The 20,386-nt window shown below is 45.6% G+C and overlaps 1 protein-coding gene across 8 annotated transcripts in view; it reads left to right on the top strand.

Annotated features, from left to right (window-relative positions):
* FLI1 (Fli-1 proto-oncogene, ETS transcription factor) overlaps positions 1-19,897 on the top strand; it is a 123,726-nt gene extending 103,829 nt beyond the window's left edge. For 7 of the 8 annotated variants that reach the window (XM_081799102.1, XM_081799101.1, XM_081799109.1 and 4 more), the window contains 4 exons: positions 12,894-12,959; positions 14,793-14,852; positions 16,681-16,728; positions 17,889-19,897. In XM_081799102.1, coding sequence (XP_081655228.1) covers positions 12,894-12,959; positions 14,793-14,852; positions 16,681-16,728; positions 17,889-18,418 — 704 coding nt within the window. In that variant the 3' untranslated portion in view covers positions 18,419-19,897. The remainder of the gene's footprint in view (positions 1-12,893; positions 12,960-14,792; positions 14,853-16,680; positions 16,729-17,888) is intronic. The other variant, XM_081799104.1, reaches the window with a different exon arrangement.
* Positions 19,898-20,386: the final 489 nt, after the last annotated feature.

Here is a 20,386-nt window from a genome sequence, read left to right as displayed (position 1 = left end):
CAGAAGGATGTGAGGTGGTTTCATAGATGTACTCTTCATTATCATGCTTTATCATCTATATAACATTACACATTCTTTCGTGTTCGATATGACACTTAAACGAATAAAGGGGAAAAGAGAAGAGATTTAGAAAAGGAAATGATATATTGAGTAACACTCTGTCAATCAATGAGGATTGCAGTAAATTTAATTTTTTTAATGTATCTTCTTAAATTTAAATTCAGTTAATTAGCATATAGTGTATTATTAGTTTCAGAGGTAGAGTTCAGTGATTCATCAGTTGCATATCACACCCAGTACTCATGACATCATGTGCCCTCCTTAATGCCCATCCCCCAGTTACCTCACCGCCCCCCTCCCCCTCCCCTCCAGCAACCCTCAGTTTGTTTCCTATGATTAAGAGTCTCTTATGGTTTGTCTCCCTCTCTCATTTGGTCTTCTTTTATCTTTCCCTCCCTTCCCCTATGCTCCTCTGTTTTGTAAACTTAATTTTTACAGTGAGGGTGGATAGACACAAGGCTAGTAAATCTAGTTGTGAAATGTCCCTTACATTGCAACAGGTAAGCAATCCCTTGCCTCTGTAAGCTACATTGACCCACGGTGCTCAAGGAGGAGAAAGAAAGATGCAGAATTGCCTGGGAGCATTTTAAAGACACATGCCAGGACGCTCCAGCCACCCCAGCCCACATACCCTCCTTGATTCCTATATGCCTGTGCTGAGCAAAGGAGCCCGAGAGGAAGTCAGAGCTGAGATTTGCCTTCTTAGAATAAGCACCTTCCACTGTTTCTGAACTCTTGTCCCCTGACGCCATCCCTACCATTGGGAGCTGGAGCTTTATTTGGCTACTGAAGGGAGAAGAAATGTGCCTTCCTTGCTCTGCATGGGCACCCTTTCCTGCCACCACAGTGTTGGCCTTTTCCTGTCCCTGTGCCGGAAGGCACTCAGGCCCCTAGTCCTATTCCTGGCTGCTTACAAGTTCCCCCAACTTTGGCCTTCCTGCCCTCCTTGGGCATGTCTTTTGTCTTTATATCTTTATGTTTATTGAAGCTGCTCTTAGGTGCTCCTGGAGAAATCCAGAACCGGATAGGCATCAACTTGTCCTGCAACATTAATGATGGTGACAATGAATGGATGAGCCCTGCTGCATTTTAAGAGGAGAAAATGGCTTTAAGTAAGCCCAGGAGGTGGGGGGAGGGGGAGAGGGCAAAACTGTGGGAAAGGTATTTGGAGGCCACTTGACCTCAAGAGCACCCTCCCGATCCTTCAGCCAGACAACAACTCCCCCCACCCCCCACCCGCCACCAGGGAGGGGCCTCCCATGACAGCGCTGGGGGAGGGGCCGGTGCAGCCCCCAGCACCATTAGTGCCAGTTTCTTAGTAGCATTTCACACTTACTAAGCGGGCCATTTGAGTTTTGAATTTCCAATTCATCTCCAGACTCTTGACTATTACTATTTTAGGCCTCTCATCTCTACCAAATTTCACTTTGACTCAGACATTTCATCCCATTCCAGATAACAGAGCTCAGACTCAAAGTGAGATTGGCTTGGGTTGATGTAACTCCATTTCTATTACCGTGTGATCTCGGTCTGTAATAGAAGTTAGAAGTGACCCCTGTTGGCTATTTTTGAGTAGCGAGGTCCCAAAGTACTTGGGAAAGAAAATACTAGGTCCACAAGGGCTCCAGAGGACCTGCTGGTGGCCACCTCAACACACAATATTCCAAGTGCATGTGTTTTGCAAAACATACTGATAGAGAAGTTATACAGGGAGGTTGTTTGGAGGGTGGTAGTTGTTGGAAAGTATTTGAAAGAAGCTTGCTTAGTCTCATGCTCATAAACCAAATTCTATCATCTATCTATCTATCTATCCCTCTATCTGGAGAAAGAGAGAGAGAGAGAGAGAAATTTCTCTCCTGCCAGATAGAGGTGTAGGGGTTTGGGGCATTTTCTAGTGAAAAGCCAAAGTATCAATAGTATCATTTGTTATTTTAATATAAAAACTTTTCCCAAGTTCTTTTTATAAATGTTAACAACTTTCTTTAGAGAAGCCTCTATCTAAGAAAATAAAGAACTTACTTCTCATGAATTATCCTTTTGGAGAACATCAAGTCTTTGAGGAAGAAATACTATAGCTAGAAACACTAACCAGGACTCGTGTGGGCTTTTCCTCTCTCATCTCAGGGATCTATAAGCTCCCACCTGGGAGGATCAAGAAAAAGTTTAAACATGCCTCTTCAATAAAGTTCAAATTCTCGTGTCAGGCATACTCTAAAGAAAAAGTGGTAATTAAATGGGATTATTACTTTGTCTAACAAAATTCAACATACCTTTCAAAGCCCAATTCAAGTCCTGCCCTTAAGATATTTCTTCATTGGGCACCTGGGTGGCTCAGTTGGTTAAGCGACTGCCCTCGGCTCAGGTCATGATCCTGGAGTCCCGGGATCGAGTCCCACATCAGGCTCCCTGCTCAGCGGGGGGGTCTGCTTCTCCCTCTGACCCTCTTCCCTCTCGTGCTCTGTCTCTCATTCTCTCTCCCAAATAAATAAATAAAATCTTAAAAAAAAAAGATATTTCTTCATTACTCCCAAAGACTACAATCTCTTCTCAAACCCCTAGCACACTCACAAGCTATCTATGAGCCTAATTACCTAATTGTAAGATTACCTCGTAGTCTTTAATTGTGAGTTTAGTCCTGCATCCTTTTTTTCCAGCCCTGTAGATATTAGTAAATACCATTGACAGCTGATGGGTTCACTGGGGAAGAAAAATCTAGTCTTTGACAATTTGATTAAATATTTACCCAATCCTTCTGCTTCACTAAAGAAAGAACCAAAAGAAATTAGCTTTGGTTGACACAAGAAAGATTAACTTCCTATCTCCCATGAATTAAACTCTGGAACAAGATAGCAGCTATAATTCTATAGGACACTTCGGAGTATATAAAGCATTTTCACATACATGATCTCATTTCTCCTCACTAGAACCCTGTGGGGATTAAAGGAGCCATTTGGTTTTCCAAACTCTTAAATTTAGAAGAATCATTTTCTTTCCCCCAAGTACCTACCTTTTACAGATAGGTTAACTGAGATTCAGAGAGATTAAGTCACTTGCCTTTATTCGTGCAGCTGGTAACCAGCAGAGATGGGAAGCAAATCAAGGAGTTCTGAAGCCCAGTCCAGAATTCTTCCCGTTGCAATGAGCTGTTTCCCTGCATGGAATAGATTAAAGAGAAATTATGGAATTCCTTCTAATGAAAATCTTTAGGCACCTTTACTAACACCACAAACAACCTTATGCTTGGTAAGATTTGGGTACCACTCTTCCAAAGGGGTGAAAATCATTCTTGGCATAATTTTGAAAAATCTTTGAGCTTAAAAAGTCTTCAGTCTGCCTGTAAAATAATTATCAGCCCTGCCCAATATCCTAGAGGAGTTTAGAGAATGGCAGTTTTTATGCTATGAGTCATACTTTCAATTTCTATTAAAATTCTTACATGGCCACATATGCTTTCTCTCAGGCTTTGGGCCTCCAGGCCTGTGCTAATTTGCATGTCTGGTTTAGATAATGTCTGAGGTCTCTTCCAGTCCGAAAAGAAGCCTCTGATTCTGTTATATAAGTGAGATCACATTCCAGCTACCAAGAATTGGTGGTTCTTTTTCTTTAAAACTACTGTGTTTTTGTTGTGTGGATGCAGGACACAGGGATGAAAGCATGTCATGCTTACCTACCAGGCCACAAAGATGGAGTATTCCCTCACCATGAACTGTCCACTCCTCCTACACTGACCCCAGAGAATCTCCCTTTCCTGCAAACCGTTTCTGATGCAGCTCAACAGGAAAATCCTAGGCAGTGATGGGATTTTAAGTTTCTTGATCTGAATGGCAATCCTAAGTCAGTGTGAGGGGAAGACCTCAGAGTTGCCAATTAGCCTGATTCTAAGTCTGCAGAAACTGGTGAACCCTTTTACTAGACTAGATTCATCTCACCTCGTACTGTCCTCACCCCAAAACACCAGAAAGATACTGTCAGGTTTTTTCACTAATTTTGTTGTCTTCCAACATAAAGTAATTCCCACTAAATAAAGAGGGTCGACTTTCCAGGGGGGCTTTCAGATCAACGTAGGGTGAGCCGGTCACTCTTCGTGAGAAAATTATGGCTCTACAGAGAGCTCTGTTCTCACATCAGACAGCTCAGGTCTTTGCTCCAATGATGTGTTTTCAGGGAGGCCCTCCCCATCCCTCAACTGCCTGCTCTGCTTTCAGTGTTTTCTCTTTTTCCATGGCTCTCACCACCTTCTCATATACAATGTAGTTTACTGTTTGTTTTGAATGTAAGTCCCACAGAACAGGGGTGTTTGTCTAGCTATCATTGTGTTCTCAGCACATAGAGTGCTGTCTGGCACGATAGTAGACATTCACTAAAACGTGGTTGAATGAATGAATGTATTGTGGGATAGGAGATATTGATTAAGTCCAATAAGCTAGTGTTGGGGAGGGGAAGAATCTCGGGGTGGGCAAGGGAAACAAAGGTGATTAAGACACAGTCCCTCTCTTCCAAAAGATCATCACCAAGCAAGGGGGAATATGTGCACATAGAATTACACGAGAAGACAGAACAGGGCAGGGCAATAAACGTCAGACTATCACCAGGGAGCCTTGACCTCCAGACCTTGAAAAGAAAAGGATGCAAAAGCTGATTTGTGGAGCAGACACGGGATTGTGTCTCCTATGGCTGGAGTGAGTGAAGACAGCCTCACTGTGAAAATGTCAGCGCCGGCCATTCAGATCGGGGTCCTCAGCAGAGTGGAGGGAGTCGAACACAGACGACCTCTCATTTCTCCTCAAGCCCTGTTACCTAAGTGAACAGTGAGGGTTTCTTTTTCCTATGTGGAATACTTTTAAACCTGAGGCAGATTTGACCAAAAAGCGTGCACTTTAGTTGTGTCCACATGGCCCAATGTGGAGGGGAATTTGGGCAAACACCCAATTAATCTAGTCAGTACGAATTGCTTTTCCACATAAGGCTGGCCCGAAAATCCCACTTTGAGGCCTTATCAAAATAAATAGGTCATTTAGACTTCTGTGTCATTCGGACACAGAGCCCATGGGAGACACAAAGCGAACGAAGGGTCCAGGCTCAGCGGGGAGCCTCGCGTGACTGTGGCAACGTTGTGCGTGGCCGATGTGCCACTCGCCTGTCCGAACTTTTCATATTTAAAAACCATCCATTTTTTTCAAGCATTTTTCTCATATGTCCTTTTTTTTTTTTCCCTTCGCACATATAATATCTTAAACAGTACCTCCATTATATTCCACACAGCAAGGGCTGGTGCTGAGGCTGAGGGGCTGTTTGGATTCCAGGACAAGATCCTTGAGCAAAGGAAATCTGATCCAGGATGTTATTTTATTTATTTTTTTTTTCTGTGAGTTCCAAGTTTGAGGAAAGCCTTCCTTAGATATCTCCCTCCTCCTGAATTCTCAGTGGAAGCCAAGATCCTCTGCTGCTCTTTGGAGCAGAAGATACCCCCGAGGTGAAGTCTGGGCTGCCCCAGTAGCATGGGTTGAAATGAGGTAAGAGGACATAGCTCTGAGCATCAGGGCCGGCTGGGCAAGGGACTGGGGGAGCTGGCAGTCGGGTGAACGCTGGACTCTTACCACCCAAGCCTGCTCTACCCTCAGCCAGCCCTCGGCCACTGTCCCTCACCGTCTCCCAGCACCGTGTCTCTCAAACTGGGGTCCCAGCTAATCCACTTCTTGTGTCGAAAGAGGGCCACATGTGATTCCGATGGGGGATCGTTGATTTAGGAGCATAGCAGTGGAACGATTCTTTCTCCTTTATGGCTTCTCTTCCTTTTCAAGGCCTTCCTTGAACTTTTTAACCTCGACTTGCCAAGAGAAACAGTTTAGAGGTGCAAGGAAGAGAGAATAGATGATGAGTCTACGGTGTAGATTTTAAATCATCAGATGTTGATTTAGTCCTCAGGGCAGTCTCTAAGGGATTTGTTTTTCAGCTCTTTTAGAGAAGCAGAACCTGAGGTTCAAAAAAGAAGAGTAGCCCTTTGGCCAAAATCACTCATGAGTAGATGGCAGAGCTGGGGTCTGAACCCAGGGCTAACTGACTCTACACACCGTGACATAACCGCTGAAGAAAGCCAGGGCCTCCCACAGAGAAAGGACACCTCCACAGGGGCATCCTGCACCCTCCATAAAGTGCTACCTCTCAGGTCCTAGCTGCCTGTGCAGGGTTTTTGAAGCGGGAGGCCAGGCCGGAAGGTCAGACACCTGGCGTGGTCGCCGGCAGGCCTTGTGGCAGACAAGAAGCTGGTCCCGAGGTGGGGGTCGGGAAGGTTCAGGAAGCAGAGCAGGCTTTCACAGGTCAGGCGCAGCGTCATGGGCAACACAAAGGGGAGCCCAGAGGAAAGCAGTGTGAGCTGGGTTGTCGACCAGTAGGGCCTGCTCCTCAGAGACTGGGCCTGTCAGAAGCCCAGGACCTCAGAGGGAGAGGGGACTTTGGAGGATTATCTGGCCCAAACGTCTACCCACGACAAACATGGTCGCTCCCCTACGGTTCTTCCCTGTGAGCTTCTAGGGGATGTATCTTCCTCCAAGTGGGTTGGGCTTTTTCTTGGGAAGTCCGGGGCTCTGGGTCTCCTTTGGCATCCTCAAGCTTTCAAGAAAGGAAGTCTGGATCTGACTGAGAGAAGCAGCCTTGTCCATTCTTCAGCTGAAAGGTCTACTCAGAAGCCAGGCTTTCCACGGATAAACAGGGTTAGGTGCTGCCAACTCTTTCAGCAGCAACCAGAAATTCGATGAGAAGGTTCAGGGAAAATTCATCTTTTTTCCATTAAGTAATTGAGAGCACGGCCTTGTGTCATAAGAGATCAAGAGAGAGGCTCTTGTGTGCTGGTGTCCCTGCGTCTTCGGCCTCCAGGTGAGGTCATGACAAAGTAGAGAGCTGTGTGTTCCCTGGGACACGAGGCCTTCAGACAGCCAACCGTGGGTGTCAGGGCAGAAAGAAACTTTCTTTCCTGAGTCAGTTGGCCAGATTTCTAGAACCCATTTAAAAGCTTCACACAGAAACTGAGTTAACACTGGGATGTCTATGAGAAGGTCATGTCCAGAAAGAGCTTTCCCCTTCTAGCAGAGACTTTTCAGAAAAAAGAAAAAGAAAAAAAATCTCTATGTTCCTTTTCTACTCCAGGAGGCTCTCCTGAGTCTGAGAGGCCATTTCATGTCCGATTCAGCCACACTGAGTATCACATAATGGAGATCCTGTTCGGGCCATTATATACGTGAGGCTGAAGTATCTACAATGCCCCCAGCGCCCCGATTCTCCAGAACGAGCTTCTGGTCTCTCTTTGCTTTGGCAAAAATTGAGCTCCCGAAACCGTGGACTCCAGCTGGAGCCCTTTGGGTGCCGTGTCTGAGAAGGAATCACAATGAGATGTGTCATCTCAGTATTCTGTAAGGCCAGGGAGTGTCGGCCTTTACCGAAGCAAAAAGACAGTTGGTCAGAGTCAGAGTGATTTTTCTGTGGTAAAGCCATCTGCCACCACATAGAAGACTGTCCATCAGTCTGCTGGTTCCTAACGGTCACTTTTTTGGAACTTTTGCTCTCTGCTGCTACCTTAAGCTTGTCTTTTCAGAAGACAGTTCTCAGAAAGCAGAAGCATGCACCATAGTGGGGGCCTGTGGGGCAGGGGCGGGGGTCAGCGCACACTCAGGCTGCTGCGTGGACCCAGCATAGGCCATCAGAGAACTCTCCCTGTGCTGACCGGCAGCCTTGGTCAGGGACTCTGACGTAGCCAGGCTTCAGGCCCCGGGAGGGCTGGTATTGGCGCAGAAATGTGAGTTGCTGGGTTAACTCCCAGGTCCAGGCTTTTCCATTTGGGTTATAGACATATTTCTGTTTGTGTGTCTGGGATGAGAACTGCCACACTGCTAAGCTTTCCCTTGCATGACTTAGGGTGGGAAAAAACAAACCCTCATTTCAATGACATTGTTAACAATATATACAATAAAATGCAGGCACGTAAATGTGTGGTGTCTGCTGTGGGGACAAGGTTTTAGCCTATGCCTTGTAATATGTGCATTGTTGTCCATTGTTTCTCAAGGGTACCCAGGGCTAATATGGCCTCTTCACCTCATCACCCAGACTTAAATCTCCTAAGAGACTTCAGTGGGGAGAAGTCAGGGTCGGGGCCTTGAGTTCTCTTCAACTAGTGAAATAGTGAACAATGAGAGGAAGAGCATATACTTAGCAAGAACAAAATATTGGCCCCATCTATTCATTCATTCAACAAATAATTATCGTGCACCTGTCCTGTGCGGGACACTGTTCTAGGTGCTTGGTTATATCAGGGAACAGAAGATAGCTACCCTTGTGGACCTGGCATTCGGGTAGGAGATGCAGACCATAAGCAACAAACATGAGTCAGTGATTAAATTAGGTGGTAAGTAGACAAATAAATAAGTGAGCAGAATAAGGGGGTCAGGGGGAGGGGAGGAGAAGTGAACGAGTATTTGGTAGGGCTAGCGAACCCATGTCTCTGGGGCTAATCATTTTTTAGGTGCATAATAAGGATGCCAATAATATTACTTGCCAACAAGTGCTGAGGCTGACTCCATGCTCTCACTAGACCAGGCGTTTACTGGGCTATCTCATTTCATCTGAAAGGCTACCCTGGTTCTTCAGCTCTCTGAGGCCAAGTGCCAGACCTTCATTCTTAGCGTTGGTCTTCTCCAGCGGACCTTTGTCTTTACAATAGGACTTACTCCCAAAACTCTGGTCTTCATTGAAATGTTACATGTAGCAACTGTCCCTGTGAGCCCCAGTGCCCACGGAGTGCATTTGGTTTTTTTTCTTTTTGTTTTTTTTAAAGATTTTTATTTATTCATTTGAGACACAGAGATACACACAGAGAGAGCATGAGCAGGGGGAGAGGGAGAGGGAGAAGCAGGCTTCCCGCCAAGGGGAGCCCGATGTGGGGCTCGATCCCAAGACCCTGGGATCATGACCTGAGCCAAAGGCAGGCGCTCAACCATCTGAGCCACCCAGGCGCCCCCGGAGTGCATTTGTTAAACTCTTCAGTTAACGGACCCAGGGCATCCTTAGTGGACCCAGGTACCTGTGGCGGGATTTTCCGTGTAGGTAGATGGGAATGAAAAAGCAAAAGGAAGGGGCCTTGTGGTCTGTGTTGCTCTGAGTTCACACACTGCTCGGGGACCATTGGCTAAAGACACCAGCTTATGGCATGGCCTTTGCTCTTTATTCCTCTGTCATGTGCACAGTGAGGACATAGTTCAGGCCGACTGCTGGTGACATCTCTGTTTCTGTCACTTCCTTTCTTACCTACTAGAGGACTTGGGGGTTGGTTAGGATTTCGAAAGTCTTCTCAGCCAGGCTTTCCCCCAAGGTAGGACAGTGAGGGAATTGCATTCCACAGCAGCCCTCCACAGGCCTTGAGACACGGCAGGAAAGATGGGGCTACCAAACACTTCTGATAAGGCATCAACTTCAAACCAGGATGGGGCCCTTGGAGTTAGAGAAGAATCCAGCCATCACCCACCCTCTGTTGGTTAGAGGGAATTCATCCATGCATTCTGTAACCTTTATGTGCTTGGTCTGTTCCTGGAGCTGGTAAAAAAGAACAGAAGGAAAAGTTGATAAGTTGCTATAGCCATGGTCATGATTTGGTCCTCGGAATGGATAGAATAGAGCTTTGAGATAGGATGGAAGCCTTCGGTAGAATAACGGCTGACGAAAAAAACACTAAGTAAACTTTGAGCCAGAGATTTTATCAATGCAGTAAATCATGAGTCAAGTCAGAACTGCAGATGACACACACCAGTTCCTGGAACTACTGATTTGTTTTTTTTCTTTTGGCATGAACTTGTCACTTTCTATCCCACTTTCTGTTCTGTTCCTATGAGAATCGCCTCCTTCCCCAGGTACTGTGATCCATCCTACACATCCTCACAAGCTCCGTTCTCCACCACCCCCTTGTTCGTGGTAATGCTGCATGCCCACGATCTCTCTTGGTGTCCACCCAAGGTCACTGCCCTTGTCTAGCTGCTTAGCTGCCATCACCATGGCCTTGAACATGACGTTCGCTCACACTTCCAGCCCTCTCTCCCCTCCCTTCCCTCTACCTCAGTCATGTGCTCATGACACCCATGGCTGTTCCCCAGACATCACTTTCTCGTACCCCAGACACTTCTGCTTTGTGCTTGCCTTCATTACTCACTCTATCCTCCCCAAAGGGATCCCAATCAAGGCAGATGGCCCCAATTACACTCACCTCTCCCTCCTTAACCTCCAGTAGACCTTAATATCCCACCACCACTCCTTTGGCACATGGCCCACATTTCCCCCATAGTCTTGCTCCTCTTCTCATATTTAAACGCAAGGACAGGGAACTTTCTCATCCCAGTCTATGGCCAAGCACGCGACCCAATGCAGAAGTCACTCCCAATTACAGTTGACCCTTGAACGACATGGAGGTTAGGGGTACCGACACTCTGCACTGTTGAGTATCGGTGTCAAGTTTTGGCTGTTTAGAACTTAACTACTAGCAGTCTACTGTTGACTAGAAGCCTTGCCAATAACATAAATAGCCGTCTAACACATAGTTTGTGTGGTAGATGTATTATATGCTGTATTCTTACAACACAGTAAGCTAGAGAAAAGAAAATGTTAGTAAGGAAATCATAAGAAAGAGAGAAGACCTTTCTAGTACTGCACCATACACGATCCACGTAGAAGTGGACCCACGCAGTCAGACAGTGGGGTTCAAGGCCCAACTATAAATCACCGGAGGCCTAAGCAGCATTTGCTCCCCGCCCCTGCCCCAAAGAGAAATCTTGAGGAATCTTGCCTTTTGTTTTGTTTATACCAGCTTTGCACACACTCTGCAGACCCCTGCAAGACGTCCCAGCCAATGCTCATGAGAGCATTCCAGGCCCCTAAACAAGTTGGGATTTTTGTTCATGTTTGTTTTGTTTTGTTTTTAAGCAAGAGGAAGAATCTATTTGCAGGAGAATTGGGAGGGGGGAGGGAAAGCCAAATAAAACCAAAAACAGACGACTTAAATGCGTGGAGCTTTGTCTCTCTTTTGTCCCCTTCTCTGCCCTTCCTCCCCATCCCCATTCCCCCTCACTTTCTGTTTTGCTTTTCATGCCAGTTGCTACAGATGGTAATTTAAAAACTGCCCTGGCTTTTCCAGAGCCAGGAGGAATGTGCATCCGCACGTGGATTTTTCCACAAGAAAACTGTCCCTGTCTTTTGGTTCTTCTTAGCCAGAACCAATGAGAACAAGCAATGGGATGAGCCCATCCATCTCCTCAGTTCTTATTCTAATTTGCTGGAGAGGCTCAGAGGGGTGGTGTTTGGGGGCGGGGGCGCTTGGGGTGGTATGTGTTGTGTTCCACCCTGTCAGGCTGCTGCTTGATGAGGTTTGAGCTCCATTTGTTCGGATGGTTTTTATGGTTTCTTTGTTGTTTGTGGAAAGACTTTGAAAGTCATCATTCTGAATCCTCCAACTTTTCTACCCTTCCTGCTCAGTGTCTCAGCGGGACTCACACCACGAGAAGGGAAAAGAGGAAGTTTCCAGACAGTTAGTTATGCAGTTCCTGAACACGGTTGTGGAGGCACATGGACTCTTTCAAGAAAGAGGTTGTGATCACAAAGGGGCAGGTTCAGTGGGAGGTTCTCCAAGGCACCCTGAGAGCAAGCCAGTAGGCGTCTCCAGGCGTGAAGCCTCGCTCCTCCGTGCCCTTGCTTCTTGCTCCTGCCCCCTTTCCAGCCACACTCTGGCCTCCTTTCTTTCTCTGTGGTGGTCAGGCCCAGCCCTTCCACTCTCCCTGGAAGAGCACAGAGAGCCTAGAATGTGCTCGTGCGTCTGAGATATCAGTGTGCTGAAGCATGGGGCCAGAGTCGGCTGCCAGGAACATCACGAGCCTGGTCTTTGAGACCTTCTTCCCATGGAGTCTTTAATCTGGACCTAGCTCATCTCTTCAGAGCTGCTTAAAGGACTCTGCTACAGAACTACAGGCATTTTTTTTTTTCTTTCTAAACTTGTATTCGTTTATATTTGTAGAAGACTTTATAAGTTGCCTCACATACGTTACCTCGTTTGAGTACTGCCTGTCTTAGACGACTATAACAAAGTACCGTAGACTGAGTGGCTTAGAAACAAGAGATATTTACCACATCGTCTCCAGGCCGGGAGTCCGAGATCAGGGCGCCAACGTGGTGGGGTTCTGGTGGGGAGCTCTCTTCTGGATCAGAGACTGCTGACTTCTTGCTGTACCCTCACATGGCAGGAAGAGGGCAAGCTAGCTCTAGGGCCTCTTCTGATAAGGCCACTGATCCCCTTCATGAGAGCTCCACCCCCATAACCTAATTACCTCCCAAAGCCTGCACCTCCTAACACCATCACATCACATTGCAACACATCACATGTTGATATCATGTGAATTTGGGGGCGAGAGGGGGGAGGCCACACAAACATTCAGCTCACAGCATTACTACAACTCCATAAAATAGATAAATGGTGTAAATTTTCATGTCCAGAGTCAAGAATATTGAAGCTCGGGGAAGTCTTGTGATTCATCCAAGGTCCCACAACAAACAGGGGTGAGGGGCAGAACTTGAACCAATCCTCTGACTTCAGATTCAGGATTCTTCCCATTCACTCCAGCTTCCAATGAGTGTTAATGTTCCTTCCCACCCGTACCCCAGGAGGAGAGTACTCTTCTGGAGCTTAGTCATGCTTAGGACGTCATGGCTGATTAAATCGAATTTCTCCTGATCACTAAAAGAGAATCCTCATGGCACCTGTCTGAAAAGCTGGAGATGCTGATGTACCTCTACTTGTTGTTTTTCATTAGACCCTTCTTATGACTCAGTCAGGAGAGGAGGATGGGGCAATAACATGAATTCTGGCCTCAACAAAAGTAAGTAAATGTCACGCTATTATTTGGAGGAAAACACTTGTTCTACAAACACGGATGGAGAACAGGGTCATGAGCTAGAACAGGGCAGGAGTGAGCATCTGTTGTCTTGCCTGTCGGGAGGACATCAAAATTAACTGCCAGGGTAGGGCCTATCAGTGATACCTGTTCCCTGAAAGATGGTGTGGGATTTTCATTCAGATCTTTCGGTTTTGTTGCATTGCATTTGGTTTTCACATTTTTGAAGTTAGAAGGCTTCTCAGGACTGGGTTTTCGGTATGAATGGAAGGTCGCTGGATTTGGATCTAGCCATTTCTGTCATGATAATGGTCCTTCATGACTTTCCTCCTCTGAGTGTTGAAGCTTACTCATAAATACCAACCTCCCTGACTTGGTTTCGTGAAGGGCTGGGATGGAGGATGGTCTTCGGAGGCGATGGTGGGGGTCTGACACATCAATTTGTGTTCAAGTCCGACCCAAAATCTCCCATTCAGGGAGTGGGGAAAGAGAATGACTATAAACTCCTAACCAGGATGTGTGAACCTTGCTATCTGTAGGAAGCAAAGGGTCAAGCACATGGGTGGTGAAGGGCCTTCTTTCAAGAAGGCTGGGATTACAAATTGATACCCAAGCAATTACTAGGATCCCTTTCAGTACTGTGTATTCATTAGTTGTTTACTCTGTGCCCAGGACTTGGCACTCCTGGGTTCACAAAGATGAATCAGACACAGGCCAGTCTGTCAAGCTGGGGAGAAGGGTTACACACACACAGTTCTTTTCATTTGGGTGGTATCAAGGAAGGCCTGTGGACCTGGCACAATTTGAGTTGACTCCTGAAGGAGAGGCAGGATTTGGCTCTGCAGAGATGGGGAAGACAGAGCCTCCCGGGAGAGGTGGGGACCAGGGAACAATATCAGGGTTTACATGTCTGATGGTTAGGGAGGACTCAGAGGGAAAACAGTCTGGAAGGGCAAGGAAGGGGCACAAAGGCTGCTGTGAAGGTAGACCTTCATTCTTTAGTCAGTGAGGACTCACCAAGGTGTTTGGATGGTGGAGGGAAATGGTTTAGGGAAATGAAACCGACTAAATATCATATGGTGGACCAGTGGGAAGAGAGGGGAGTGGTGAGGATACAGTCAGACTAAGCCATAAACTGTGTGAGAAGCCACAAAGGTCTAGGATGGAGAAGCTATGACGGAAGCCGAAAGGCTGTATGTGAGAGGTTCCATGAGGAGAACTCACAAAGCATGGAAACGCACAAGCAGGTGACATTCACTCACATGTCACCATCCCGTTAAGAACCTCAAAATTCCTACTTAAAAATGCAGTTCACAGCAGCAATACCATTAGGCATGCTGTGCTGTATGTTTGTTGCCATTTCTCATTGTCTCCCCGTGAAAATGTAAGTTCTACCGGAAATGCTGGTTCATGGCTAAATCTCTAGCACCAAGAATACTGCCAGCACTAGTAGATTCTAGACAAATATTTATAAGATTTATTTACTTATTTTAGAGAGAGACAGAGGGGGGAGGGGCAGAAGGAGAGAGAATCTTTCAAGCAGACTCCCCACTGAGCATGGAGCCTGACCCGGGGCTCGACCTCATGACCCTGAGATCATGACCTGAGCTGAAACCCAGAGTCTGATGCTCAACTGACTGAGCCACCCTGGCGCCCCTCTAGATAAATATTTATAAAACAAAATGAATAAGTGAGTGAGTGGAGAGTGGGTGAATGAGCGAATGAATGAGGGAGCACCTTGTGGAGGGCTTTGAACGAGACGTTTCTCTTCCCTCATGGAGAGTGGCCCAACTCACCTTATCTCTTTCCCCACCACAGGTCCCCCACTTGCAGGAGCACAAGCAATGAGTAAGAATACCGAACAAAGGCCCCAACCAGGTACCTGTCTGGGATGGGTAATCCCTCCTTTGCTCTTTATTCCATTTGGTCAAGTGAGGAGAACTGAGTCAATACACAGTATTTGTCCTCATTTTTCTCTTTCACAGAGGGTCCCTATTTGACTCCCTGTAAGAGCTCTGTGAATTAAAAGTAGCAGGCACTAGAACCAGGCAAAGATTTGTTAAATACCGGAGGTAAAATGAATGTAAAGATTAAAGGTTCCAACGTCTCATTTTGTAAAATAAATAAACTGAGGCCCAGAGAGGGAAAGTAATTTGCCAAAAGTCATGCAGCTGGTTTATGAGAGAACTAGAGCTCTAATCCTCAGACTCCAGAGCTGCTGTCCAAACCTTTTAGGCTTCACAAAACCTTTCTCCTAAAACTACCCTCATCCCGTGATGAATCTGCTTAACAATTTAGGCAGGGGAACTTCTCAAACCATGGAATTGGAGACTCTTGGTATTGGAGTGAAACTAGGTCTATAACATCCTTCTATGACACCTGTCTTATGATTATCTCACCTCTACTTGAATATTTATAGCTACCAGGAGTTCACTACCTCGCTAAGCTCATTTCCACTCTTGGAGCCAAAGTCCCCCTCATTGTAACTGCTGTCCAACTTTCTGGTTTACCCTCTGGAAAACCTTCCTCCTGTTCTGTAGGAAGGTCCTGTATCTGAAGACGGCTGTCATGTCCACTCCCAAGCCCAGCTCTGTTTTCTCTGTGTGACACAGCTGAGATTAAGTTCTGGACAAGCCACTTGCTTTAAGACAGATAAACATTGTGTTCCATCTCTGTCAAAGGCAGAACAATAGAGAATTGACCTACATGTCATTGGGAAAGTTGAGAAAGGATGTGCTGAGTGAAACACACAAGCCAAACAGGATTTGACATAGCCGATTTAAAGAATTCCCAACGACAACAAAATTAGACATTACCTGCTAAAAATGTTTCAGTTGTCGTACTGTGTGGGTATATGGATGCAAAAGGGTAGACGAAGCAGCCTTGAGGACTTTTGAGGTTAATTCATGGTTGTAAGCAGAAACCCCCAAATCATGTTGATTTTTTAAAAATTGCAACGACAAGTGCAAAAATAGTAAAATTGTATCAGACATTCGACATCCTGGCAGAGTGTGTACCATGATTTCCCAACCTGAAAAAAAAGAAGACCAACCTCATGTAATCAATACTGCAAAGATTCTTTTTATAATTAAATAATCATGTAAGTTTTACGGAGACTGAGATATAAGGAACAGTCATTTTATAGCTAAAATACGAATTCTGGCTGTCATTTTGAAGCTGAAGGTGCTGGAATTTGGTGCTAGAAGGGAGCAGAGATTGTCCAGTGAGTCATTTTAGTTTGTAACGTAACTGGGACTACAGCCCAGGCTGCCTGATTTCCAGGCACTATGCTACATCACAAATCCAGAGATGTATACAGAGCTGCAAGGACCAGGAATCACTAGACCTTTCTTTAAACTCGTTTTAATACGGCATCCTTCACCTTAGTCATGATGATTGAATATTAGCCAGCTTCTTTCATGATTCTGTTTTAAGCAATGACAGCATTATCTACAAATTTTGGACACCGAATATGAAAAAAAAAATGATGCTGCTAGTATCCTATGTTTCTGTAATTATAGGGATGAAAACCGTAACTGCTCCAGATCTTTGAGGTCTGCACATAAAAGCAGTAAAGTTCTCTGAAATCAGTTTTTTCTATGATATTGAAATAAAAGTATAAACCCCAGGGGTATTCTTATTATTAATGCTGTTGTTTTTATATTTTTAATAACGGTGAAGCTAATTTCCTTTTTTGCTTCCTTAGATCCATATCAGATCCTGGGCCCGACCAGCAGTCGCCTAGCCAACCCTGGTGAGTTTACTTTGGCCTGCAAGGTTTTTCTTTCCAGAATGTTCCATAGCTTTGTGAGGTCACAGAGACCTCTGTCCTAAGTTCAGACACCTGACTAGGAAGTAACATGCACTCTTTCCCTTGAAATGGTCAACATCTGCTTCTCTAGCATACAAGTGAGAGGTTGGAGCTTGTTATTAGGTGATAGTTATGTTCCATTAGCTGAGGCTTCTTCTGGAAAACAAACATATTAGCACTGCCTATCTGCATGGAAGCTTAGATCAGTAATAAACGGCACAGGTAGAAATTTTTGCAGGGAAAGATGGGGGCGGGCAGGGGAGTAATTCCAGTGAGTTCTCAGTTATGGCCCTCATGGAAGTCACAAGTGAATAGATGTTCCCAAGGCGTTTTATTCTTGAACTTTAGAAAGTGTTGCAGTTTTCTGGCCTTATGGAAGAGCTGTGTCCCTGAAAAGTTGCAGATGACATAAATCTGACAATGTCGTTTACGGGTTCATTATTAAAAACAGCCCTCAAATGAGTTCTAGACCAAGGCCACCAAGCGTGTGAGCTAACTGGCCCTTTGCGGTAATAAAGCCCACATCTTCGCATCCCAGGGAACCCCTGTTGCCAATGTCTGCAGGCCCATTCTTTAGTGCCTGGCCATTCCTGTTTTGGGGTCTTGGGGACAGGGGAGGGGGCAGGGAGAAGCCACGCAGCTCCCTCTCCTCTTATTTTCCTCTCCGCCCAAGTTCTTCTCTGTCGGACTTAGAGCTGAGAGCCAAGCACTAGGGCTCTGTTAAGGAACATTCCATGTCCCTTCAGCCTGACACCAGGGCCACACCTTCTCCCTGTGACCCTCGCTGTGGTTTCCTGGCCCCGATTCCCTTTTACACTGACAGGGAATATTGGGGGGAGGTACTTCATCCGTGGGTAGAGACTAGACAGCGATTCAGGTCCTTCTAGAAGAAGAGATTCAAAACTCTTGCCAAAAGGGGTGGGAAGCGGCTTGCCCCAAATCATACAGCCAAGGGGCTGCCAGAAGCAGGAGATCCTGAATGTGGAAGGAAATGATGAGTTTCTGACAAAGGGCGAGAGGATCCTGGCGTTTTAGGGAATTGGATCCTGACTTTCGCGGGCTGAGCTGCTCTGTTTTCTCCCGTTGCCTCTCACCGCCTGCAGGAAGCGGGCAGATCCAGCTGTGGCAGTTCCTCCTCGAGCTCCTGTCCGACAGCGCCAACGCAAGCTGTATCACCTGGGAGGGGACCAACGGGGAGTTCAAAATGACGGACCCCGATGAGGTGGCCCGGCGCTGGGGGGAGCGGAAAAGCAAGCCCAACATGAATTACGACAAGCTGAGCCGGGCCCTCAGATACTACTATGACAAAAACATTATGACCAAAGTGCATGGCAAGAGGTATGCCTACAAATTTGACTTCCACGGCATCGCGCAGGCCCTGCAGCCACATCCCACCGAGTCATCCATGTACAAGTACCCTTCTGATATCTCCTACATGCCCTCCTACCACGCACATCAGCAGAAGGTGAACTTTGTCCCTCCCCACCCGACCTCCATGCCTGTCACTTCCTCTAGCTTCTTCGGAGCAGCGTCACAATACTGGACCTCCCCCACGGGTGGGATTTACCCCAACCCCAATGTCCCCCGCCATCCCAACACCCACGTGCCCTCACACTTAGGCAGCTACTACTAGAAGCTTAATCATCGGTGGCCTTCTACCTGAAGCCCCTCCATTCCTCACACTTCCTGGGATACTTTGGACTCCAAAGGACATACGTGGCCTTGAAGAGAAAACAAAACTGGATGTTCTTTCTTGTCGGATAGAACCTTTGTTCTTTAAAAACAATCCTTTTTTTTTTTTTTTTTTTTTTTTTAATGTTGGTAACTTCTGCTTCCTCTACCTTGAACAAAGAGATGGATGATTTTCTGGGCCAGTACACCAGTTTGGATTCTCAATCTGCTATCATCTTCTGAGTTGAATATTTAGATTACTGGAATGGTTGTATCATGGTTCTAGGAAAGAAACTGTACATTTTCTTTATATTTTTATGACCAAAGCAGTTTCTTATCAACACACGGGTCTCATCATGGACCCTGTAGGGTTCAGTATGATAAAGAATCATGGACTTAACCAGTTAATGCTCTGGTTTGAGACTGAGTGAAAATAGAGGCAGGAAGCTTATGTAACCTTATTTTAGGGGGACCTGATTCAGTGGATGGCAACTGGAACACTGGTTGTAAGGCCAGTGAAGTTTTCACCCAACTGGAATTTAAAAGAAAGAACATGTGTGTGTATTTAAGAAGCCGTGGGCATTGCAAAATCCCTCCCAGTGGGCAGTATGCACTAGGCTGACCATCCTCTCTAGAAATAGTCAAGATATGAACTTAAAAAATGTTAATGCAAATGCAGACATTACTGAAAGACAGAGAATTAAATAATTTTTTTTTAAGTAATGACAGTGGGTCCCAGAACTTTGAAAAGTCTTAGGGATTTCTGAACACAAACAGATTCGCAAGCGCTGTGCGTTTGTCAGACCACCAGTCCAGGGTCAACCAATCAGAAGGCAACTTACTGTATAAATTATGCAGAGTTATTTTCCTATATCTCACAGTATTAAAAATAGATAATTAAAAAAAAGTAAAAAGAATAAATAAACGAGTTGACCTCGGTCACAAAGACAATTTTACTATCAAATCAGTCGTTATTTTTTTAAATGTAATTTGTACATCTTTTGTCAATCTGTACATTTGGGCTGTTTGTACGTTTTTATAGCTGGTTTTTAAAAAGCATAATGTGACTATTGCTAAAAAGAAAACAGGACGTTTGAGTCACTGACTTTACTAGAAAGAGAAGCACCGTGCAGTATTTAACGGGCGTGCACAAGCAGGTAAAGGCAATCCATTCAAATCTTTAATGCTTTGGAAATGTTTGTAAATAACCATAATGCAATAATCACAACTTTGAAAAGAACAAGCAAACTTTCCCTTGTGGATACGAGGGATTTTCCTGCCCTATATATGCAATATATTTTTTAGATATTAAAATATATATAATTTTTCAGGTAATCATTGACTTTTTTAAAACTATATTAAGTGTTAAGCTGACAATTGTCAATGAAGACTATGTTGTAAAATAATTTGACTAAATAAATTGTGCCTTCTTCTCTCAGAATTGAGGACATCGTCTTCTTATTTACCCCTCATTAGGCCAAAGGTTTTCCCAGGGGAAGTTCCCGATTGAAACTCTTGCACCGTAAAGACTTTTTCACGTGTATGTGCTGCTGGAAAGCAGAAAGCACAAAATCTGTGTGGTTTTTATTGTTGTTTGTATTAGTTAATGTTCTCCAGAGAAAAAGAGCCGATAAGATACACAGTATTGATGGAGATTTACTGTGAGGACCTGGCTCACAAAATCGTGGAGGCCAAGAAGTCCCACGATCCGCTGTCTACAAGCTGGAGACACAGGAAAGCCAGTGATGTGTTCTGGTGTGAGCCCGAAGGCCTAAGAACCAGGGAAGCCCATGGTAGAAATCCTAGGCGGAGGGGAGGAAAAATGTCCCACCTCAAGCAGGCAGGCAGGAAGCAAAGAAGTGAATTCCTTCTTCCTGTGCATTTTGTTCTATCCAGACCCTCCATGGATTGGTTGATGTCCTTGGGCTTT

Source organism: Leptonychotes weddellii, chromosome 11 (assembly GCF_054177405.1).
Source record: "Leptonychotes weddellii isolate Sample4059 chromosome 11, ASM5417740v2, whole genome shotgun sequence".
Classification (NCBI taxonomy): Eukaryota; Metazoa; Chordata; class Mammalia; order Carnivora; family Phocidae; genus Leptonychotes; species Leptonychotes weddellii.
Note: the sequence above shows the minus strand (reverse complement) of the source record. Positions and strands in the feature narration are given on the sequence as shown.